Source organism: Mustela erminea, chromosome 2, assembly GCF_009829155.1.
Source record: "Mustela erminea isolate mMusErm1 chromosome 2, mMusErm1.Pri, whole genome shotgun sequence".
NCBI classification, from domain to species: Eukaryota; Metazoa; Chordata; class Mammalia; order Carnivora; family Mustelidae; genus Mustela; species Mustela erminea.
In genome coordinates, this window is record NC_045615.1 from 38,171,095 (window position 1) to 38,196,790 (window position 25,696).

Below are 25,696 nucleotides of genomic sequence, written 5' to 3' on the forward strand. Positions count from 1 at the left end.
AATTGCTTTGTGTTACCTTGAGCTTGCCCAGCCAGTTAAGGTATTAAATGATCCCCAGATTAAGATTCCAAGGCCTAAACCAATGGTTTTGATAATTGGGACAACAGCAATGTTCCCTGGAGATAGAACATACAAAAAAAAAATATGTTATTTCTAATACAAAAATAAATTTACAAACTGAATTAATTTTTTAAAAAAGATTTATTTATTTATTTGACAGAGGGACAGATCACAAGTAGGCAGAGAGGCAGGCAGCGGGAGAGGGGGAAGCAAGCTTCCTGCTGAGCAGAGAGGCTATATCCCAGAACCCGGAGAACAAGACCTGAGCTGAAGCCACTGAGGCACCCAGGTGCCCCAAATTGAATTAATTTTTAACTTCAGATGAAGTTTATGGGATTTGGACAAATTTAGGAAAGCACAAGCACAATTCCTTGGTTTTTAAATAAAATAACTACACTTTTGGGCATTAAACTCATGTTGATGATTGCTAAAAGAACTAGGCATAAAACAAAATCCTATAAAGAAAAATGATAAATTCGCTCTTTGCCTAATTGCACTAACACTCTTTATCCTTAATGTAGGTCTCTATTCTATAACTTCTTGTAGAAAGATATATGATAACTTTCAATGATAAATCAGTGGTGACTGTCCTCTTAGACTTGAACCAGAGCCAAAGACCAGAAGTCTTTGGCCCAATATGGCCCCAGACTATGTTCTCCCATGCTCACTGACATACCTTCTAGAACCCTGTATTCAGGAAGGTCACTCAAGGCCAAATGCATGATTTTTTTTTTTTTTTTTAATAGTTCTTAACCACTCAGTAGTCTGGCCTCAGTCCTGCAATCTTCTCTTGAAAGATTTCCTCTGATGGCTTCCAAGATGCCTTCATTTCCTGATTCCTTCTTGTCTCTCTCTGTCACAGGCTACTCTTTCTTGTCATACTGTCTGGATCTAGGTGCCCCCTAAATATTTCCCCTTGAACACATTTTTTCTCTTGCTATATAGCCTTCTTTGGGCACTTGCCCTTTCAAGATTTCAGCTATCAATTAGAGACACATACTCTCAGTGCTATTGCTCTAGCCTGGACCTTCTCCACAGTTTTATTGTCTGTTCCCAAGAAGAGATCTCCAAGCAGATGTTCCCCCAACGTGGGAACAACAGGAACTTCAGTCTCAAAAGGTCCCAAACTAAACTCATCATTTTTCTTTTTGGACACATACTTCTATTTTCATCACCTGTATCAGTGATACCACCACCCTCCTAATCACCTATGATAAAATCCCTACATCATCATTGGCTGCTCCCTTTCCTCTACTCCCCATCTCCATTCCATTACTATGACCTATAGCATCCACATCTGCAACATTTCTCAAATTACAACCCTCCCCACTGAATCCTAATAGAGCCTGCTGGGTAATTACAAATATTATAGTTGTTTTAAAGAGCTGTAGGATACAGTGAGCTTTCTGTTTCCCTATCCCCATTAGATGTGATAAACATAATTGTACCAAGGTATAAATGAGGTATAATAATTTAAATTCCAGTGGAAATTTAAAAGTGAACTCTTTTGTCCTTCAACTCAGGAACTTTACTAAATCATTTAATTCTGCAGAGATTCAAATTTAGTGGGTACCCAATAAGTTTTTAATATTTTAAAATTTATTTGCTTTTAATCAAATTAATCTCAAAAAATCCTTGATACTTGGAAATCTTTTTGCTAAATAGAATAGAATTCTTCTGGGATATATTTATATTAATAGAAGAAAAAATGTCCTGATGGGCCAAAGGTATAAATTCCAGTTATATAATTTCAGATATTGATAAAGCAACAGAGGGAAGATTTTTGTTTGCCCCCCTTTTTTTTTTTGCCAATGCTTTTGAAATGAAAATGTGTCTGCCTACTTTTAAGAACAAGTCTTAAATACTATATTAGTAGAGACTACTATTTAAAAAAATATTTTCCAATTAGCATAGAGAAAAGAAAGCCTAGAGCACTTAAACTAATACATGAGTTATGCTTGAACAGAAAGAGAGCAACTGAAACATTTTTGCTATAATTTTTATCAGGAACTAAGAAAGAAATCATTAAGAGGAAAAAGTCAGAAAATGTACTCAAAATATTTATTGAGCATCTGGATGAAATGAATTTCTAGTATCTATGTCTAAGGATTATTCAGAATTGCTGTTTGTGCTATCTCTTTTTATTATGAACCAGAGTTATTTTGGTCATAGTATTAAGTGATTACCAAATAAATTAAATCATGCATTACCTGTTGCCCAAATGCAGCCGCCAACCATTGCAAAAGGCCAAAATTTAGGGCAATGTAATATCAGATTGACCACCACGGCAATCAACCATATGGCAGCACACAGTACCCACTGGAGAAACATTCCTGGAAATAAAAGAAATCAGTTACAGTGGTTCAAACTGATTTGAGTAAATTAACCCTTAGGGGTATCAAAGCAATATTATTAGAGGAATGGTCACCACTTATTGAATGCCTATAAGGTATTTTCTACACGTAATGTAATTTTTACAATTACTATGCATCATAGTTAACCCTAGTTTAAAGACGGAGAAAATGAATGTGAGATGAAGCAACGTGTCTCAACAGCTAACGGTTTGTAGAGCTGGAATTTAAACCTACTGTTTACTCCAGAGCTTGCCAAGGACAGTGCATTCCTGCTTAACATTCTTTTGTTTGTTTCACCTGTTAGACAAATCAAGAATTTTCTACCGAAGAGTTTTGGTAAGCCCAAATCTATATATTTTTATTTGAATGCCACACCCAGTGCCTTCTTTCACCAAAACACAGCATTAAGAACTTCAGAATAGCACAGTGGTAATTTAGACCATTCGGGATCATTTATACCACCTTTGGGATAAAAACAAAGCCACTTGTGGCCGCAGGTAGACCCCTCACAGCTAGAGTTGAATACCTGTGATGAGCCTGACAGTCCAAACCTGAGAATTAGCATTCTAGGTTGGAGCACTCTCCTTTCTGTGCTCTGGGTTGCCATCTGCCAGTTAGCGGAAGATGACATGGTGATAGGAAGTCTAGCTGTACCAGACTTCTGTTCCCTCAAGGGTTTAGGGATTCATAGGTTAAAGAAATAGTCGATATAGGAAGAAATACTAGGGCAGGGATAACTCAGTGTAGCACTTCTGACTCTACCTGTGGAAGATTTTTGCCTATTTCAATTCAATCTCATGGTGGAGGAGAGAAAAAAAAAAAAGTGGCTGTTAGTCCCTAGGGCAAAATAGGAAGATCACAGAGATGAAAGCGAACTTCATCTTACAGGTTCTTCATTTTACAAGTTCTTCATTTTACAATTCAGAACTGAGAACAGAAGAGCTGGTGAGACTTGTCCAGGATCACAGTTGTTGGGAGATACCTGAAAACCAGTTCCTCTACCCCTTGGTATAGATTTTGTTCTTCTTTTAGTAGTTTCCATTTCCATCCTAATTCCAAAGAAAAAGAGGAGAAAAGCTCTGGGGGAAAAGATTTGTAATTCTATTAAGTAGTAGCAAGATAAAAGGAACAGAGGTGATAAAGTAAGGGCTTCCCACCAGGTGTTCAGCATAATATCTGAACGTCTTCTTCTCCTGGCTATATATAGGCAGGTGGATTAAAAAACAAAAAACAAACAATAAACCTCCTGCTTCACTTTCCCGAAGTTCACATTACAGTCAGGTCAACTTTAACATGCCACGTGCATTCCTAAAAACACCGCACTATGCAAAATCACATAATAAAAACCACAGTTTTTATGGGGAAAAGGGAACAACACTCAAAAAACACTTCATCAACAATGTGTTTAAAGAAAAAGACAGGAACCTAGTTTAAAAAAAAAAAAAGACAGGAACCCAATTAAAAAAAAAGTACAGTTTTACACTGGCTAAGTGTTTAAATTCACAAGTATTACAATAAATATGGCACCTCAACTTGAAAAAGACTTGAAGGTTGCTTATGGAAGTGGGCATCAGAAGTGAGGCAGTTTGGAGCTATTGTGAAGCTGGTGGATGGGGGAATCCTAACACCAGATGTGAACAGGTATGGTACTGAGGGAGCCTTGGAACGTTGAGGGGTGTGTGAGCAAGCGCATCTCATGCTTTCCTATGTACCTTTATTCTTCTGGGTGCCATTTTCTGTGCTCACCTAGTGTTGTATCAGAATCAAAATGGCACATAAGCACAAAATCCATGTTGTGCTCAAACTGTTCTCTATTATATGAAGTGTTTTTGCAATTTGCCTTTTCAAAACAAGTGTATATTGATAGAACTGACTAACTTTCTTCTTCTGTAAACATACTAGATAAGGCTAAACGTCTTTCCTGATAGTCACTCTCCCAGCTTTACCATGAAACACAACCTTAAGACTAATCTATACTGACTAAATCTCAGAAAAAATGAAATGAGCATTATCGAAGGATTTATTCATAAGTTCTATTCATGTGGTGCCAGGTGGAAGAAAATTTGTAGCCATCATCAAAAACAAACAAACAAACAAACAAACAAAAAACACACAAAAAAACCACCAAAAAAGAGAACTTCACATTTATACATAATTTAAAGTTAACTATGAAGGAAGAATAATTACCATCACCAGTATCGTATTTTTTAAGTGGTACAAAGTTTGAGCCAAACAAAAGGACAGCTACAGAAGAGGACACAAAACCAATGGTCAGGTCTGTTCCGTTACTGCTCATGGTTCCAATACCGCCTGGGAGTGAGCTGGTTCACTTTGCACTTGATGTCCTTTTCAAGAGCTTCTGAAATAAAATAAAAATAAAACCAGTAAGAAGTTGTGAGACGATGAATAAATTGTGATTACTATGTGATATTTATTGAGCTTTTCAAAAAGTAATGCTAAAATTCCTTCTTCCAGATAAAAAGTTAGGACACTACGAAATTATGTATTATGTTCATACTCCATGTTCATTTGTTTTTTTCTTTTATTTTACCAACAAATAGTTTTTGATCATTAATCTACAATTAAAAAAAAAAAACAACTTTGTCTTCAGAGCTTGAAAATCTAACTTCTTCCAAAATCTGGAGACTTTTTTTTTTTTTTTTTTTTAAGATTCATTCACTGATTTGAGAAAAAGAGAGAGAGTGGGGATGAGGGGGAGAGGAGAGAGAGAGAGAGAATCCTTAAGCAGCCTCCCCACTGAGCTCAGAGCCCAACTCAGGGCTCCATCCCAGGACCCCAAGATCACAAACTGAGCTGAAACCAATAGCTGGATGCTTAACAAACTGAGCCAACCAGGCACTTCTGCAGATAATTCTTATTATAGTATAAAAAAATTCTCTTGTGTACATGGACTGGCATAATGAAAAGATCTGTGGTGGACCAGGACTCAATTTACTTCAAACGGTTGTTGTGACAATTAAAAATGAAATGACAATTAATGACAATTAAAAATGTGAAGACTTTCAGAACTTACAGTCTGGGGAGCCTGGGCTGCTCAGTTGTTTAAGCATCTGACTTTTGATTTCAGCTGAGGTCATGATCTCAGGGTTATGAGATCGAGTCCCATTTGGGGCTCTGCCTTAGGCATGGATCCTGTTTGAAATTCTCCTTCTGCCCCTGCCCCTCTTTTTTATATAAATATATAAAAAGAGAACTATCGGTGCTTCAAAAGCAAAAGCTTTTTAAAAATTTCAGATAGGAGCTTAAGGGCTGTGGGAGGCCATGGTAAGCCTTGAGATGAGGACCAAACCAGGCCCTGACTTGTGCCTCCTTTAAAGGCTGAATAGCCGAACAAAAGACTTAGGTCGATAAAGTCGAGTAGCACTGAGAAACGGTCTGTGCTATGTGTTGCGCGCTCGCCTACGTGACTTACCACACGTTTGCTAGTCAGATAGCGAGGATTTGGCCGGGGTCAGAAATTCTTGGCTGGTCCTTGCTGTCCTTGCACGGGCTATAGACTACACCACTGTAAGACTGTGCTGTGCTTACACAAACTATGTCTTGAGTGGCCTTGAAGTCAGTACATCTGGCGCTAGAGGGTCTGCTATTGGTGCTTGGGAAATAGATAATGGGAAAGCTTGAAGGATTTTCTGTGCATGCTGCAAACTCTTTAGTAATCAGCTAAAAATAGATACTTTCTTATGATTGTTTCTGTTAGCTATATAATGCCTCACAGCCTTGAATAAAATTGGCACTATTGGACATCCTCCTTGGTGCTCCTCCTGCCCCCATCTCTTTGTCTCTTAATTTCTTTTCACCATCCTCTTACCCTCACGTTCCTGGTCAATTTGTTGTGCCGGCCGCAACAAAGGGCACGTGTAGATTGTGTTGCTGCTATAGATTCAGGGATTACGTACAGACAAAGGCACTGTCCCCATCGGTAGTACCCTCATGGTGTGTATTAGTTGAAGTAGTTCATGAAACCTTATATCTTTATGACTTAAAAAGAAAAATAACTAAATAGATAAAAGAATCCTTTAAAGATCTCTTCAAGAATTTCTTAAATCTCTTCAAGGTTTAGGTCCTTGAGGTATCCCTTCAGGAACCTCCTAAAATCTTATTTTTTTTTTTTAACATTTTTTTTTAAAGATTTTATTTGTCAGAGAGAGAGAGAGTGAGAGAGAGCAAGAGAGGGAGCGAGCGCACAAGCAGGGGGAGTGGCAGGCAGAGGGAAAAACAGGCTCCCTGCTGAGCAAGAAGCCTGATGCCGAACTTGATCGCAGGCCACCCTGAGCCACCTAGGGATCCCTATCCTAGGCTCCTAAGGATAGAGAATAAACTGAGGGTTGATGGAGGGAGGTAGGTGGGTGGGGGGTGGGCTAAACGGGCAATGGTTAAGGAGGATATTTGTGATAAGCACTGGGTGTTATATGTAAGTGATGAATTACTAAATTCTACTCCTGAAGTCAATATTACAATATATGTCAATTAACTAGAATTTAAATAAAAATTTGGAAGAAAAAAAAAAGGAATCTCCTAAAATACAAGAATGACAGTGGTATGGGGCACAATACTATCACCTGGTCAGCAAAACAATGTGAGGCAGCTAAACATCTGTGCAATCTGGTAGCCACTAGCCACATGTGGCTAACTAAATTTCCATTAAAATTAGGTAAAAAAAAAAAATCAGTTCCTTAGCCAAGGTAATTAATATGAAATGCTTGATAGTCACATATAGCCAGTAGTTATCTGAACAATGCAGATGATAGAATATTTCCGACATTGGAGGAAGTTCTATTGGAGAGCCCTGCTAAGCTTATCAAAAAGTTCTGGTTCCCTTTGAAGAAAAGGATCCAAACCACAAATAGCCAAGAATCAGACATTCTTCATAACATTAGAAAAGGCTATTGAATATAATTTACTCTTTTAGTTGTATAATCTACCTGAGGAAAAAATAACACAAATGAGTCATTTTATCATAAGAGGTAATCAGAATCTTCCCACAATATCATTTTGAAATCATATTTTGTGCACTGACTTTTTGGTTCACTTCATCTCCTTAAGCCCTCTGGAATGGAAGGTAATCAATCCAGTCTTTTTTTCCCCTCCAAATTTAAAGTTATGATGACTTCTTGGGGTATGTGTTGAATAAAGTATAACTGAAATCAGCTTTCCTTGCTGTTTTATTTTACAATGATATTTACCATAAAGGTATTTTAGGGCACCTGGGTGGCTCAGTCAGTTACACGTCTGACCTTGGTTTAAGTTCAGGTCATGATATCGGGATCCTGGGATTGAGCCTTGCCTGGGGCTCTATGCTCAGTGGGGAGTCTGCTTGAGATGCTCTGTCTTCCGTGTCCCTCCCTGCACCCCCTCCATGCTCCTGCTGGTGTACTCTCTCTCTCTCTCAAATAAACAAATAAATCTTAAAAAAATAAAGGTGTTTCATTTTTCCATGTATTGTTCCTTATGTGTTCTTGCAGAGAATATTAAATATAGAACTGCCTATGACATATATTCTTTGGCATTATTAAGGATAATTTAACTGAAAACAGGGATAACTTCAAAATTACTCAATAAATCTTAGTAAGAAAAACATCTATTTGAAATTATATGTGCTTTCTTAAAACAAACCAAAACAAATGCTGGTAAGACAATATCTTGCTTGGGGATGTAATTGAGGAAGAGGCCCTGAGACACACTGAAACACTGACATGACAACACTACTTCAATAAAAATAATACTCTAATTGTTAGGCACAAGTAAAGTTTAGCCCTGCAATGGCTTACATGGAATATCGCTCAAGGATTAAGCAGGTGTACTGCTGCTAAAATATCAGGACCATAATAGCTCATAGGAACTGGAGTTACCTGGGAAGGATATCACGGGACTAAGAAGACACATGATTTGGTGATAGCTAAGAAATTAGTTTTTTTCCATTTAAATTAAAATAAGCAAAGTGAAACAAAACCTCTATAAATACAAACTGATAAGAGAACGCCTAACTTTCAGAAGTGGCAAATTATTTAAGTGAAAAGATGGCTTTATTAAAGACCATTGACAGCCCTCTTAGATTTCATTGCTATTGCAGTAATAATTTGAAGAGCTAATCCGAGTGCACGAACTGCATTTTGACTGCTGAGTGAACACTATCAATATTAAAGTTATATCCTGCAAACAACTGAAATTTATTGCATACAGCTCCAGTACATTTCAGAAAGCAAGTGACCTAATTTCAATGTGGGCTGGCAAGTTGGCAATACACACCATCGATAAGGAAGAATCTACCTTCCTAAATCAATAAAATTTATATGCAAAAGTGAAGCAATATCACTTTTAGCACATAACTCCCAATTTTTTTTAGTGCAGACTTGTTAACAAGTCTCAAACCACTTAAATAAAAGAGTTTTTAAGTGCTTGCCTTCAAGTGTCCTGATATTTTAGTCATTAATTTTATTTTTGTACTTCTATTTCATTTATTTGTAAATGTTTTTCCTTTCAATTTTCCCTGTCAATTTAAACTTCTATGTAGACCTTTTTTGTTAGAACTTGGCACGTTCTAATCAATAATGCTTCTTCTACAGCAACTAAGATTTCAGTTTTAGTTTCATGTTGATTTCCTCAACTCTCCTGGCAAGATCTGCCGACATCCTCGGTAAAATTCTCAGTGCTTGAACATACTTGTTCTGAGCTTTGGTCTTTCTTTTTTTCTTTTTTATTCTGAGCTTTGATTTTTTTTTTTTTTTTTTTTTTTTTAATCATCAGCGCATTCTGAAAAATCAGGAGACCTCCACTGCAAAGCTACCGGGTTCCTTGGAGTTGGTTGCTCGTACTCACTGCGCTCGGGGCTGGCGCTGAAGCTCCCTCCAGCTCAGCACCCTCTCCGGTGTCTCCCCCGCGCCGCGGCGGAGCCCGCACCCGCCTATTCCCCAGCTGCTGGGACAGCCCCGCCGGCCTTTACTTCCTGCCGGGACAAATTATCTATGACTGGGCGGGAGAAGGGCGGGCTCTAGCACCTATGACCCGGAGGTCTGTTGCCTCCGCGCGACCCGGCTGCCCCGCCAGCCATTATTTCCCGCGGGGACAATTAGGGCGCAACGCCTGGAGAAGGAGGGAGCACTGCAATAAAGGAGACGTGGAGGCCGCCCAGGGCTGCAGGTTGAGAAACACCTTCTCCAACTGCTGCTCGGGGAGCGTGGTCTTGTGACTCACGTGACCCTGAGGCGGCGTCCTCCGGCCCTGTGTGGATCAACCAGCAAACTAGAAAAGCTTTTGTATATTTTAAGAGATGATCCTTCAGGGAGCTCTGTGCGAGTCACCCTCTAAAGGTGACAGAGTTAGGTGGTATTTGTACTAATTATGAATGAAACAAAGGGCCAAGGAATTTCATACAATCATAAAAGGCTGCCTAAAGCTGAATTTGTTATCACCATCAAGAAATTCTTCTGAATCACTAATGTCAGTAACATCTCTGTGGCATCACAAGATTTCACTTGTAATCACTGATCATTTCTAAATGCACACAGACCGGTTTTTCTGTGTATTTATCTAATAGGTACTGAGTACTATGTGAGAACATATGTTCTAGGCCTCTGAAACTTGATTGTACATGATGATCACTGAAGAGGTTTTCTGCTTTAGTTTTTTTTTTTTTTTTTAAGGTTTTATTTATTTATTTGACAGACAGAGATCACAAGTAGGCAGAGAGGCAGGCAGAGAGGAGGAAGCAGGCTCCCTGCTGAGCAGAAAGCCCGGATGCGGGCTCCATCCCAGGACCCTGGGATGCTGGGCTTGATCCCAGGACCCTGGTATCATGACCTGAGCCAAAGGCAGAGGCTTTAACCCACTGAGCCACCCAGGAGCCCCTGCTTTATTTAGTTTTTTAAAATACTAATACCTGGACCCCACAGCAGACCAGCTGAAATAGAATCTCTGGCAATGTGGCTTAGGAATCATTTTCTCCTCCAGATGATTCTAATGTGTAGCCAGTCTTGAGAATCACATTCTAGATCAATAGTCAAATTTTATTGGTGGGAAGAATTACCGGGAGAAGGAGTTAAAATACTGATTCCTGACATTTCAATTTCGATTTTGAGAAACATTGCTCTAGTCCTTCATGGTCAGGGATGTAGCCATTAACTGCATATGGCTATTTGAATTCAAATTAGAGTAAACATTCAGTGGCTCATTTGTACTGGGAACTTTTTAAGTGCTCGATAGTCACATATGCAGATTACAGAATATTACTATCATTACAAGAAGTTCTGTTGGACAGCACTGTTCTGGACTTAAGAGCCCTGGGAGTACAGCAGTGACCTATAGGAGTCCTGCCTTGATAAGGATTCCAGAAGAGCAAAAAACATAGATATGAACAATTAAGTTCAGAAAAGGGGAAGTGCTGGGTTTTGTCCTAGTCTAAGAGATCAAGGAAGGCCTCTCTGAGGAAGTGACAGTTAACAGAGACAATTCAGTAGTTGGTAATGACTGTAGAGTTATAAGAGGAAGAAAGCATAAGGACTGCTCAAAGATGAGGTATCCTGGAAGGAAGTCCTGCTTTAAACAGTACTCATGGGGCACCTGGGTGGCTCAGTGGGTTAAAGCCTCTGCCTTTGGCTCAGGTCATGGTCTCAAGATCCTGGGGTTGAGCCCCGCATCAGGCTCTCTGCTTAGCAGGTAGCCTGCTTCCCTTCCTCTCTCTCTGCTTGCCTTTCTGCCTACTTTTTATCTCTGTCAAATAAATAAATAAAAACGAAATCTTTAACAGTAGTCATATTCATAAACAATAATGAAAAAGCAGGGGTGCCTGGATAGCTCAGTTGGTTAAGCAGCAGACTTAGGATTTTGGCTCAAGTTATGACCTCAGGGTTGTGAAACTGAGCCTTGCCTCAGGTTCCATACTGAGTGTGTAGCCTGCTTGGGATTGTCTCTTTCTCTCTTTCTCTCCCTCTGCCCCTCCCTGCTCATGCTCTCTCTCTCTCTCTCAAAACACACACACACACACACACACACACACACACACACACACCCAATAATGTAAGCAGCAGATGGGAAGGAAAAGTATCACATTATATAAAGAATTAAGGAAGCTAAGGCTTTCCACCTAAGGTAAGAGATTAATTCAGAAATTCAGAGTTCAGAAAAATTTTGAGGAAACAAATTCTCCTTTCCTCACAAACCCTCTTTCCCCCCAAAATATGAGTGAGTGCCTAAGTTCAACTTTGAATTGTTTCGCTTCATGATTTCAGGAGACCTCAATGATCATGTGGTTCATTCTTGCTTCAGATTCACATTGAGAAACTGAGACTCACATTATTGTGAATTTCCTAAAATCTTAAAGTGAGTTGGGGGCTGAGTCAGGATTGAGGACATTTATTAAAGGATGCCTCAAGTCCAGTGCTTTTCACATCATGCCATAGACTTAATCCAAACCCAGATGGTCCTCTGTTTAAACTAAAATTCTTCTTTCGAGTTGTTTCATATGCATTAATGTCTAAACATAAAAGCCTATATTGGAAAAGTTTGGGAAGGCAATAGAAGATCCAGGTTAGCTGTGTATACTAGCCATTTATCTCTAGAAAATTCATTTGCTCTCTCTAAACCTGTTTGCCTTTTTATGTTATTACTGACATAATAAGATCTGTGTACCTCATCCTTTTATGTGGTCGAAAGATAAAATGTATTAAAAAATATCATTAGAATTCTGGTTTCTGCTATGGCATTTGAAGACCTTGGGAGTTATCACTCCTGTCATGCAGATAAGAAGAAAGCTGAACACACTGAAAATCAGCAACTCTTCTTACATCTACCAGATAATTGAGGTCACAAGGTAAATCACCTCCCTGAAAACTGCAAAGGTAGGTGAATGCAGAGAATCATACCTTATGACCTCACTGGAGCCAGTAATGGGTAGAGGGCTCTTCAACAGTAATGGTGAGGACCCAGTGACCAGGAGCACCCATACCTTCAGGAGTTGACCTTCAGGAGTCTTGCTAGGTTCTTACAGTAAAGATCAGAGAAAAATTTCCTCTTGCCTCAGGCAAAGGGAGGGGAAATGTAGCCGTTATGAAACATGCCCAGAACCTCCGTTCTCTGAAATAAAGCCTAGTCTTCTAGATAAACATCTTTATCAGAGCTTTATCAGACTTGGAAGAAGAATAATTGGGTGATCTGAGCCCCTTCTAGTTTTCTTGTCTCTCATGAAGAAAAAAAAGGGTTAGGAAACTTCTCTGAGGGTTACAGTTCAGGGATCCTGGCTCACTAAAAAAGGAGATTTACTCATAAGAGTATAGAGTGTTTCCACTCCCCAATACCTTATGAGCATATTAAAAGTGTTCCAACAATAACAGTGGATTACAACTGAGAGGGCTGCAAGACACAGACACAGTTTAAGGAGTTTCTAGGAAAGCTGAAAGACAAAACAGGAGACAGAAGGAAGGATATTAGGAGAAACTGAAACCTGTGACATCTACAGCTATAGCAAATATTAAACACAACCTAACTCTGGCAAGGTAAAAAGAAAATCTCACACTAAAGGCCTGCTTACAACAGTGCCTATTATTTGATACATCATATCTGGCTTGTAAAAAAAATTACAAGACATATTAAAAGGCAAGAAAAAACACATCTAAAGAGATAAAGCAAGCCTCATAATCAAATTCAGATATGGTAGAGATTTTGGAATTATCAGACTTCAGATTTAAAATACCTATTATTAATATGGTAAGAGCTCTGTTGGAGAAAGTTAACATACAAGACAAAATGTGTAATATGGGTGATGAAAACTTTAAGAATGAAAAGAAAGTGCTTTTCATTCATTTTAAGAATGAAACCAACACTGCAACTGAAATGAAGAATGCTTTTTTACAGCCAAGAAATAGTCAGTGAGCTTGAAGATTTGGCAATAGAAACTCTGCAAACATAAATGTAAAGAGAACATAGTATTGAAAGAACTCAATAGGATATCTGAAAACTGTGGAAAATTACACACAAAAAAGTGTAACACAAAGGTAATGAGAATACGGAAAGAAAAAAGAGAAAGGAAGAGAAATATTTAAAGTAATAATGGCTGAAAATTTTCCAAAATTAATGACAGATGATACCAAATCAGAGGTCTAGGAAGTACAAACACTAAACAAGGTAAAACCAGAAAATATTTACATGTGGGCATATCATATTCAATTGCAGAAAATCAGATGAAGAAAAATGTTGAAAGGAGGCAGTTTGGGGCAAAATACCTTATCTACGGATGAACAAGGGTAAGAATTTTATCAGCCTTTTCTTCAGAAACCATGCAAGCAAGAAGAGAATATAGTGAAATATTTCATATTGAAAGAAAAGTCCATCAATCTAGACATCTGAATTAAGTATAATTATCCTTTTAAAAGTAAAGAGGAAATATAGACTTTCTCAGACAAAAACTAAAGCATTTTTAAAATTAATTAGTTGATTAATTTATCACCAGTAGGCCTATCGTGGAAGAAATGTTAAAAGAAGTTTTCCATAGAGAGGAACAAATATAGTTCAGAAAGTTGGATCAAGATGAAGAAAGGAAGAATGTTAGAAAAAAAGTAAATGAAGGCAAAACTAAGATCTTTTATTTGTATCCTTAATTGCCCTAATAGATAACTTCAAAACAAATAGCAAGAACATACTAGGTGGTTATAGCTTACATGGTTATATAGCTTATAGAATAAGTAAAATAACAGTAGAGTCAGAAGGGACATGAGAGAAGAATTGGGAATAGTTTACTATAAAGTACTTGCACTATCTGTGAAGAGGTATGGTGCTATTTGAAAGTGGATTTAAATTGGTTGTAAATGTATACTGCAAACTTTAAGCAATTGCTTAAAAAATGGTAAAAAAGAAGTTTAACTGATAGGCCGAGAGAGAGAAAGTGGAAAAATAAAATGCTTAACTGAAACCAGAGGAAGTAGAAAAAAAGGGGAAGACAAAGGAAACAAAGAACAGGATAACAAATAGGAAACTATAGTAGGTATTAATCCAATTCTATCAATAATCATTTTATTTATTTATTTATTTTTTAAAAGATTTTATTTATTTGACAGAGAGAGATCACAAGTAGGCAGAGAGGCAGACAGAGAGAGAGGGGGAAGCAGGCTCCCTGCTGAGCAGAGAGCCCGATGCGGGGCTCGATCCCAGGACCCTGAGATCATGACCTGGGCCGAAGGCAGAGGCTTAACCCACTGAGCCACCCAGGCGCCCTCAATAATCATTTTAAATGTGAGTGGTCTAAATACACTAATTAAACAATAGAGCAAATAATAAACGGAACCCAGATGCATGCTATTAACAGGATACCCACTTTAATTATAAAGACACAGATTAAAAGGGATGGAGAAAGATATACCATGCTAACACTAATCAAAATGAAACTGAGAATAGTTAATTTAATTTTAAAGAAGATTTCAGAACAAGGAAATTATCAGGGACAAAGAGAAGCATAACATAATGATAAAGGGGTTGACTTTCCAAGAAGACACGGCAATCTTATCTATGCACATTACAGCAGAGTGTCAGAGTACATGAGGCAAAAACAGTTAAAACTGAAAGAAGAAATCAACACACATTTACTATTGTGGTTGGAATCTTCAACACCCCTCCAATAGTAATTGATAGATCTAGTGGGCAAAAAATCAGTAAAGATATAGTTGAATTGAATAGCATTATCATCATCTGGATCTAATTGACAGTTATATAATATTTCATCCAATCACAGTAGCCTAGACATTCTCCTTAAGCTCACATAGAGCACTGACCACCATAGACTACATCTTGACAAGTTTAAAAGAATAAATATCATAGAATGTGTGCTCTCAGGTCACAGTGAAGTTACACTAGAAATTAGTAACAGAGAGATAGTTGGAAAATCCCCAAATATTGGAATATAAACAACATGCCTAAATAAGTCATGGATCAAAGAAAAGTTCTCAAAATGAAATAAAGTTCAAACTAAATGAAAATGAAAATGCTCTTTATGAAATTTATGAAATGAAGTGAAATCAGTGCTGAGGGAGAAACTTATAGAATTCATACATCAGAAAAGAAAGTTTTGAGATAAATAATCTAACTGTATACAGTAGGAAACCAGAAACAAAAACAAATTATATCCTAAGTAAGGAAAAAAAAAAGAGTAGAACTTAATAAAATTGAAAACCAGAAATCAATAAAGAAAATCAATGAAACAAAAAACTGATTACTTAAAGAGATCAATAAAAGTAATAAACCTCTAGCCAGACTAGTTAAAAAAAGAAAAAAAGAAGACACAAATTACTATTATTAGAAATGAAAAAGACATATCACTACCAATCCCCTGGATGTTAAAAGGATAATGAATATTCTGAAAAACGCTATGCTCAAATATTTGATAATCTAGATAAAATAGACCAATTCCTTGAAAGACACCATCTGCCAAAACTCATTCAAGGAGAAATAGATAATCTGAATAAGCCTATATCTATCAAAGAAATTGTGTCAACTAATAGTAGCCTTCTATCGTTCCAATTTTAGTATATGTGCTGCCGAAGCGAGCACTAATAGTAGCCTTCTAAACAGAAAGTATCAGGTCCAGATGAGTTCACTGGTGAATCATACATTTAAGGAATAACTTATACTAATTACCTATGATCTTTTCCAGAAAACAGCAACAAGAACCCTTCCTAAGTCATTCTGTGAAGCTATCATTATCCTAATACTAAAATCAGATAAGAAAATTACAAGAAAGGAAAATTACAGACCAATAACTCTTATAGATGCATTTATGCAAAAATCTTCATCAAAATATTAGCTAATATAAGCTATGTAACAATGTATAAAAACGAATTATATGCCATGACCAAATAGGATTTATCCCAGCTATGTAAAACTGATTCAACAATAAAAATAAGTTTCTGTAATCTATTATATCATCAGGTTAGAAAGGAAAAGTGCATGATCTTATCAATAGATGCAGCAAAAGCATTTGACAAAATCCAATACCCATTCATAAAAAAAATACTCAACAAACTAGGAAAAGAGAGGGAACTTCCTCAACTTGATAAAGAACATCTGCAAAAACCTACAGCAAGCATACATAATGGTAAGAAACTAGATCTTTCCCCCTAAGATCAGGAGCAAGATAAGGGTAACCCCTCTCACCACTGTTTTCAAATATTATCCTGAAAGTCCTACTTAATAAAATAAGAGAAGAAAGAGAAATAAAAGGTATACAGACTGGAAAGGAAGAAATAAAACTGTCTTTGTTCAGAAATGATATGATTATATATATAGAAAATTCCTAAGAATTGCCAAGAGAACTCCTGGAACTAATAAACACTTACAGAAAGGTTACAGGATACAAGGTTAATATAGAAAAGTCAATTGTTTTCTTGTATACCTGCAATGAACAATAAAATTTATAATTAAAAACAATTCTATTTATGTTAGCACTCACTAAAATAAAAAAAAACTATAAATCTAACAAAATACTTGCAAGATCTATATGAAGAAAACTACAAAATTCTGATGGATGAAATCAGTGAACTAAATAAATGGAGAGATATCCCATGTTCATGAATTGAAGAATTAGTAATGATATCACTTCTTCCCAACTTGGTTTATCAATTCAATGCAATCCCAATAAAAATCTCAACAAGTTGTTTTGTGAAAATTGACAAATCGATTCTAAAGTTTATGTGGAAAGTCAAAATATCCAGAATAAGTAACACAGTACTGAAGAAGAAGAAAGTTGGAGAAATGATACTACCCAACCCTATAACCTGATCAAGGCTTATGATCAGGTATTGCAATGAAGACAATGTGGTATTAATGAAAAAATAGATACAGATCAGTGGAACAGAAAATAGAGCCAAGGAAATAGATTTCCACGTATGTAATCATCTATTCAGTGGAGAAAGTATAGGCTTTTCAATAAATGGTGCTGGAACAATTGGACACCCATGTTCAAGACAAAGTTAGATATAGACCTTACACTTCTCACAAAAATTAACTTAATATGGTCCATACCCTAAATGTAAAGCACAAAACTTAAACGCTTGCAGAAGATAATATAGGACAAAATCTAGATGAACTTGGGTTTGGTGATGAGTTTTCATAAACAACACTAAAAACACAATCAATGAAGTAAACAACTGATGAATTGGACTTATTAGAATTAAAAAAGTACTACCCTGCAAGACATTTTTTAAAAAATGAAAAGGCAACCCTCATACAGGAGAACATATTTGCAAAATACATACCTGATAAACAACTTTCATCTAAAATTATTTAAGACTCTTAAAACCCAACCATACGACTTGAAAAGTAGAATAAAGATTCAAACAGATGTCTTACTAAAGAAAATACAAAAATGGCAAACAATCATATGAAAAGATGCTCAGAATAATACATCATTAGGCAATTTCAAATTAAAACAGCAGTTGCAAATTAAATTGCATTTTAAAGCCATTTAATACATAATGAAATAGCTAAAATCCAAAAAACTGACAATGTGACCTAATGGTCAGTCTGTGGAGCAACCAAAACTCTCATTCCTTGTTGGTGGGGATGCAAATTGGTATGGTTCCTTTGGAAGACAGTTGAGGGATTTCTTCAAAGTTAAACATTGTCTTACCATGTTATGCAGCAATCACATTTCTACGTATTTGCCCAAATGAATTAAAATTTATGCCTACACAAATGTTTATATCGGTTTTATTCATAATTTCTAAAAACGAGAATCATCTGAGATCTCTTAATTGGTGAGTGGATAGATATACCATAGTACATCGTACAACAGAATATTGTTTAAAAATAAAAAGAAATGAACCATCACATTACAAAAAGACATGGAAGAATTTTAAATGCATATTGCTAAGTGAAAAGAGCCAATCTGAAAAAAAAGACACACTATATGTTTCCAACTGTGTTGTTCTGGGAAAGGCAAGACTATGGAGACAGAAAAAGGCCTGTGTTTGCAAAGATTTCAAGGAAAGGAGGGGATGAATGAGTATGTGAAGCACAGAGATTGTAAGGGCAGTAAAACTACTCTGTATGATACTGTAATGTGGGTATACGGCATTACACATTTCTCAGAACCCATAGAACTGTACAACCTAAAAAATGAGCCCTAATATAAACTACGGGGTTTAGTTCATAATAATCTATCAATATTGGCTCATTGATTGTAACGATGCAACACATCATTAATGTGCAATGATATATACCAATGCAACATGTTAATAATACGGGAAATGTGAGAGGGGAGAGAGGTGGTATATGGAAACTCTGTCCTATCTTCTCATTTTTTCTGTAAATCTAAAACTGTTCTAAAAATTAAAATCTATGAAAATATCACTTTAAGTTTGTGATTATTTTATAGCAGTTATATCCTTTTCTCAGTCAGATGAACTGTACCAAGTATATAACATTTAAAATATGGTTATATACATACATATGTATATATATTATATAATTTATATATTATTTGTTGATCTTTTTCGACTATTCACTATGAGAAGTATTTACAAAGTGAGACATCTACTGTCAAGTACTATTTTACTTTCTTATAGAATCAAAACCAATTGTTACCCATATGTAATCTCTAAACTTGTGTTTATCATTTTATGATCCATTGGGGTAGGTACGGATATAACAACTTTAAAAAAATCTCAGTTATTTTCTCTCTTTGCCCTAGTTGCTAAGTGATCCTAGAGAATCCTGTAGGGTGTGTGCTCCCACTCCCCATTTTGAGGGTCTCTATATATAATGAAAAATTATGAATTGTGGGATGACAAAAAAAAACCCCTGCTGATTTGTCAGATAGTGTAATCCTGTACTTTAGTGTTTAAAAGAACTCTTCCTAGGTTCTTTGGAAAAGAAGGAAAAAATTTAACAAATAATTTTCAAGAAGAGTTTTATTATATAATGAAAGCAAATAAAGTTTTCCAAGAATAATTTGAAATTGGATAAAATTTACTACGGTACTCAAATTGATGGCTTAATGTTGAAATAAGTATTCTTGTCTTGACTCATAGCATATTTGTCAGTAAAATATTTTACAATAAAGTTTATCTTGATGAATAATAAAACTATTACCTTATGTTGACTTTTTAAAAGGGTTCGCAAAAGAGTTAAAGGTTTGTTCCTTAAAAAGTTCGTATTTCCATAAGTATAGTAAACCAATGATGGTTTTAATCTCCTGTTGTGAGTTAAAGAAAACAGTATTTACTTATTTGTTTTTATTTATATTAATTTCATAATGTCTTTGAAGCAGTGTAGAATGGGAACACACAGTGAAATAATAAGAATGAAGGATAAGAAAACAATCAAGATGAAACAAAAGGCACAGACCCTAAGGACTCACATAATTACTATAGTTTAATTTCAATTTTCATCTGAGTTTTACAAGGAAAAAGGCAAACAGTTGGTTTGGATAGTTTACCATTTAACTGCATTTTTTGATGAAATAATTATTTAGGAAAGAAAAGCCCTTTCCAGCAGTAAATTTTAGAAGGAGCTTTATAAAGTTGGAGTGGGTCACAAAAGGTCTATGTCTGAAGCATTTTTAAAGCTACTATTGAGTATCCCTACAGCCTTAACATTCATATACTCATTGGACAAATCTTTATGGAGTGTGTACTATAAAAAATCAGGCACTGCCCCAGGCATTGGAAGTAAACAAAATTCCCTGCATTGACTCAGCTTTTGCCTTACTAAGGGGAACCAGATAATAAGGAATATATATAGTATATTAAATAGTAATATATGCTGGGGGAAAAGAAACAGGAGAAAGGGATAATGGAGAATGTGTGTGGGTGTGAGTGCATGTAGGGATGCTATATTCTTGGAAGAGCAGCCAGGAAAAGGCTCGCCCAGAGAGAGACACTTGAGTAAAGACCTGAAAGAGGCAGGGGAGAGGGAGAGGAAATGGCGAGCACAGGCCCTGAAGCATATCTGAGGAATGGTGAAGAGGTCACTCTAGCTGGGACTAAAGTGAGAGAGGAGATGAAGTTGGAGAGGTAACGATGAATAGGATGTAAGTCATCAAGAGCACTTTGGTTTTTTCTCTGAGAAAAATTGGGAGTCACGGAAGTATTTTGATCACAGGAGATGTACTAGTTATCTACAGCTGCACAACAAATTATCCCCAAATGGAGTGGCTTGAAGAACACAAAACATTTATTATCTCTCACAGTTTCTGCGAGTCAAGAATTCAGGATCACCTTGGGTGGGCTCTCACTGAATGTCTCCTAAAACTGCCACAGGTGTTGGCTGAGGTTCCAGACATCTGAAGATGTGGTTCTAGAGGCTCTACCTTCAAGTTTCCTTACTTATGTGACTGTCAAGTTGGGTCTAGTTGGTGGTGGAAGACCTCAGTTCCTCTTCACATGAGCTTCACCCTGGGACTGCTTGAATGTTCTCATGACATGATGCAGCTTTTCCCAGTGTGAGAAATTAAAAAAGTGGAAGTATCATTGTCCTTTATGACGTAGCTTCTGAAGTCACACACTATTGCTTTCACAGTATTCTGTGGGTCACGTGGTTCTTCCCTGATTCAGTGAGAGAAGAGATTACATGATGGCATAGATACCAGGAGTGGAGAATGCTGGGGACTGACCTGGATGCTGACTACTAGGGAAAAAAAGAAGTGAAATACTGGAATAATACCCTTGAATGGGCATGAGCAGGTGGGATCTAGCAAGAGAGCAGAAGGGATAGCCCTTGTTAGGTGCACAAAGAGGTCACCTATAGTAATAGTATCCAGGTGCAATTGCAGGAGGGTGGGAAAAAGTGGTGGGAGTTGGAGCATATTCTCTTCTGTTTGTTGTTATTGTTGTTTTCTGCTTCTCAGTTAGCTAGAAAATAATGTCATAGGTCAAGAATGAGGACTGGGAAGAAGGTTTTTGGAGGTTCGTATTTCAAGTTTATCAGTATCTCTCAAGTGATGCAATGGTCATATCCTATTACTTGCTTCATCATATTAATAAGGAGAAAACCCCCTCTTGTTGGCCATTGTTGTATTCTAAGAGGCACAGCCTGAGTTTTAGCAAAGTGAAAGGAAACTAACTCTGTTTTGTTTTATTTTGTTTTCATTTTAAAGACTGATTTTTTTTTTCTGTCTCTGGTCTTAAGAATTTTTTATGTTTATAACATGTAAACTTTCAGCTATAAACATACTTTGATTTGCAACCAGATCACTTTTTTACTTCTGCTTAAGGAATAGGATAAAATACAGATAATTTACTGTGCTCAAAGGAGACTCTAAAATCTAAGACATGGTCTTTTCCTAGCCCAATACACCTGAGAGCCTGTGGGAAAAACCTGTAGACTAAATAAACCCGGTTTACTGACTCATTGCGATGTGGGGGATTGCACGTCAAAGGAATCCATGGAGTGTTTCAGCAAAGGAAGGAAAGAGTTAAGGACTTTGCAAAAGAGTGGAGTTTAGGTGTAATGTAAATGCATCAGAGTTTTGATGGGCTCAAAGCAAAGTGGTGCTATCTGTAAAGAGGCCAAAATCAGTCCAGAACTAAAATGGACCTTTCTTGGAAACATTTTAAAATAGATATCAGATGTTACGTGCAGAGACCCACTATCTGAAACTCTACAGATGGCCTGGAAATCAAAGCTGCTTTGCTGCCTCACAACTTAACTCTTCCAGACAAGAGTGGGATGTTTTTTCCTACTGAAATCATTTCAAACAAAAGTGTTTCTGATAATCTGTGATTTTAGAGAAGATTTCTCAGTAAGAAATCAGGAGATACTCTAAGAATTGGGCTCTTACAGTACCTTATGGTTGCATCGTGTATTTGGGAGAAATATTATTTTCTGATAAAGTTGCATTTGACTTTATGGCAGAGAAGATTTTTGTGTTATTTTACTTTCTTAGCTGACATTATTAAAAGTTCCTAGAGCTTAAAATATTGATGCACAAGGCGTGGTCTCCTCCTGGGTAATCTTGTTCAAGACACTTAGTTTGTACCTAATAAGGAAGTTGGAAAAAATCCTCACCAGTATTCGTATATAAAATTAAACCTCTTTTATTTTTAATACCCAGATTACAGTGTCTCCCACACTATGTTTACAAGACCTCAGCATCCAAGAGTCTTGCAGTTTTGTCTGCCAATCTCCAAAGGGAGCCTCCCAGGTGTTCACACTCCCAGTGTGACATCTTTCTTATTTCTCCTTTCTTGTTCTAGCTTCCCCAGGCTAGCCACCAAGTAGTCTAAAAAAGATCTCCTGTTGCTGTGACTGATGAGTATGTGGCACCATAGCCATGTTCTCATAGCTATAGCTCACCAAGGGAGCAGAGCGTTGTTGGTTCTAAAAGGACCTCAGAGGATGTCTCTTCTCTATGATATGGGTGTTGGAGTATTCTGTTCATGCTATCTTCTAGGAAAGCTACTTCTGTCTTCTGTGACTCATCTCTTACAAGTAATCCTCAAAAATTATAATAAACAACCCCCCCCAAAAAAACAAAACAAAGAAACAAGTCAACCAGTAATAATAATAATGATATTAAAACTAATAAAAAAATGAAATCCATATTCTCACAGATATAGCTCTGATTCTACCTTACATACTGACTGATCGAACCACAACACTTGACTTTGGCCTACAGGTCATCACAAGTTTGTTAAGAACAAAGGACATGACTTAAATTTGTATTGTTGGAGGGCTCACCTGTTGACTATCTAAAAATAAGGGAACAGTTTATCTAGGTAATTTAAAGTCTACATCTTTAGATGATGAACAACTTATTACAGTGCCACATTCAATTAAAAGTTTTTACTTAGCTTTACTCATCAAAAATGTAGTATCTCTTGAGCCCGATCTTAGCCAGGATATCCTTTTGCATAAATCATCTTTAACATGTCCTCCAATGAACATGTATGGCCTCTCATACCTTGATGGTTGGCATGACCATGTGATTTTTCTCAATAATATCTCACAGGGCTCACAGTCAACGTAATACTTACGGTGGAATGCCAAATGAGAAGTGTCATTGGGGGTGTGGATGAAAGTCACAGAAAGGAAATGAAAAATTGCATGATCTCACTTTATATGGAATCTAAAAAAATCAAACTCAAGGAAGCAGTGTAGAATGGTGGTTGCCAGGACCTGGGGGAAATGTTGGTCAAAGAGTATAACCTTTCAGTTATAAGATGAGTAAATTCTGGTGATGTAATGTACAATGTGGTGACTAGTTAATAATACTGACTTGTAAATTTGAAATTTGCTACCGAGACTTTAAGCATACTCACCACACACACTCACAAAAAGATAACTGTATGTATGGTGATGGATATGTTAACTAGCTAGATTGTGGTAATCATTTCACAATGTGTATGTATATCAAATCATCACGTAACCAGAAATATATGCAATATTTATTTGTCAATGATACCTCAATAAACCTGGAAAAAATATAATAAAAAGAACCCATGAAGTTGAAAAACTTAACACAGGCAACAAATCCAATATGAGAATAAATGTAGTTCCTTTAGTTTTGTCCTTACTAGATTTGATTTTTTCTCTCCACTGCTGATAAGAAGGAAAACCTTAACTTTGATTTAAATCTTAGTCTGATTGTTCATTTAAACAGAAGCTTTATCTAATACTCAGTCTCTCTTAGCAAAATAAAAGACATACCAATAGTGCTCAGTTGATCAAATAACCTCCCCAAACCTGATTTTCTCTCTCCCATGGTGTCTCTGTGGATGGGGGACGTGTCACCTTATAGGACATCATGAATATGGATAAGTCCAAGTCCTAAGATGTTACATCCTATTTATCCTCTGGTTTCCAGAACTGTGTCCCATTTAATTTCAGTCTTTTCTCCTGGCATCCATGGCTAAAGTGTTACTTTCGTCTTTTGCTTCCATCACTTAATGGAAACTGTCAAAATCACCAATGGCAGCCCCATTGCTAAATCCAACAATTACTTCTCTGTCATTATTTATGTGACCCTTCAGCAGGATCTGTCACAGCTGATTTTCCCCTTCTATTTGATGTTTCTCATTGATGTGGCTCCCAGAACACCACATTCTCCCAGTTTTTCTCCATCCTCTAAAGACTCCTTCATCAATCTGGTTTCTCATTTCATCCCTGACCCTCAATATTGGAACACCCAGATTGCTCTTCTGAAATCCAATAACTTTTTGAATAGCTTACCTGACATATCCACTTAAATATCTGAGATAAAACTCAAACTTACCCCAACTCTGCTCTACTCACAATCTTTCCTTTCTTGGTCAATAGCAATCTCATTATTCCAGTTGTTCAGACCAAAAAGCTTGGGGTCCCAGGGCTTTGTTAGGTCATGACCTTGTGTCTTGGTCTCTTGCCCAAGAGAGCAGAGACATAGATAAGGATGTTTTGCTCCTAAGGTCTTTCCTTTCTGATTCCCAACCTTTTCTCTTCTCCTACCTCACAATGCCACTATAGCACATAACCGTATTAAATTGTGCATGCTTGTCTTGAACACTGAAATTCTAGGTAATCTTGGGCTAAAATTATACATAAGTTATAGTTTAAATTTGCAATTTATAGTCCGAAGGGATCTGTTTCATCAGAATCAATGATATCTAGACATTGTCCCTGATAGACCTGATTGGTAATTTTAACAGGCCATACTTCCTTGGTCACCTTTTGGCTCTGCACAGGCCCCAAATTCAATGTGTTTAAAACAACATCTTCCAGTAAGGGACACTGATAGCTATATTTGTCCTTCTTCTGGGAGTACTACTTCATTTTTCTTGGGATTGTTCCTGTGCCTCCTCCTTAAGCTTCCCTGAGTGTTGCTATTTTCTTATAGTTATTTGCCCCATTGGCCTCATTTGATTGGTTCAGGGATGTCAGCCTCGCCCATATTAAGTCAAACAGAATATTTCAAAACCCTAGTTACCATTTATTGATCTATTATTCTATGACCTGAAGTGGGTCAATTAGAATCCTTTCTTAGAATTTTTGAACTTGGAAGCACAGAGACTAAAAGGCAGAGAATAAGACTGCCTTTTAGTCTCTGTGCTTCCAAGTTCAAAAATAAGGATAAAACCTATTTAAAAATAGAGATAGAACTAAGTTCAAAAATAGATAGAACCTATGGAAAGTAAAACTAGGGAGCCATTGTGGTCACATTTCTAACGATGTAAATGAAAGTGGTCTGTAGTGAGAGAGAATGAAACCAATGTCCAGAGAAAGGCAGGTGAAAGGTGTAGGACTAATGATATTTCAGTCCCTGGATGTAGTTTTCCTGAGGCCTAGTTGTATTTCTAGGCTTTTGG

General features: G+C 36.8%; 1 protein-coding gene across 8 annotated transcripts in view; it reads right to left on the reverse strand.

Moving 5' to 3' along the window:
• TMEM144 (transmembrane protein 144) overlaps window positions 1–19,602 on the reverse strand; it is an 84,619-nt gene extending 65,017 nt beyond the window's left edge. For 5 of the 8 annotated variants that reach the window (XR_004283185.1, XR_004283183.1, XR_004283182.1 and 2 more), the window contains exons 1-5: window positions 9,252–9,592; window positions 5,848–6,027; window positions 4,602–4,773; window positions 2,271–2,393; window positions 17–116 (exon numbers count right to left, since the gene is read on the reverse strand). Coding sequence is in view for 4 of the 8 variants with exons in the window: in XM_032332679.1 (XP_032188570.1) it covers window positions 17–116; window positions 2,271–2,393; window positions 4,602–4,710 (332 nt within the window). In the remaining 4 variants the exon portion in view is untranslated. Of the gene's footprint in view, window positions 1–16; window positions 117–2,270; window positions 2,394–4,601; window positions 4,774–5,834; window positions 6,028–9,251; window positions 9,593–19,505 lie in introns of those variants that run through there. The other 3 variants (XM_032332682.1, XM_032332680.1, XM_032332683.1) reach the window with 3 other exon arrangements.
• Window positions 19,603–25,696: the final 6,094 nt, after the last annotated feature.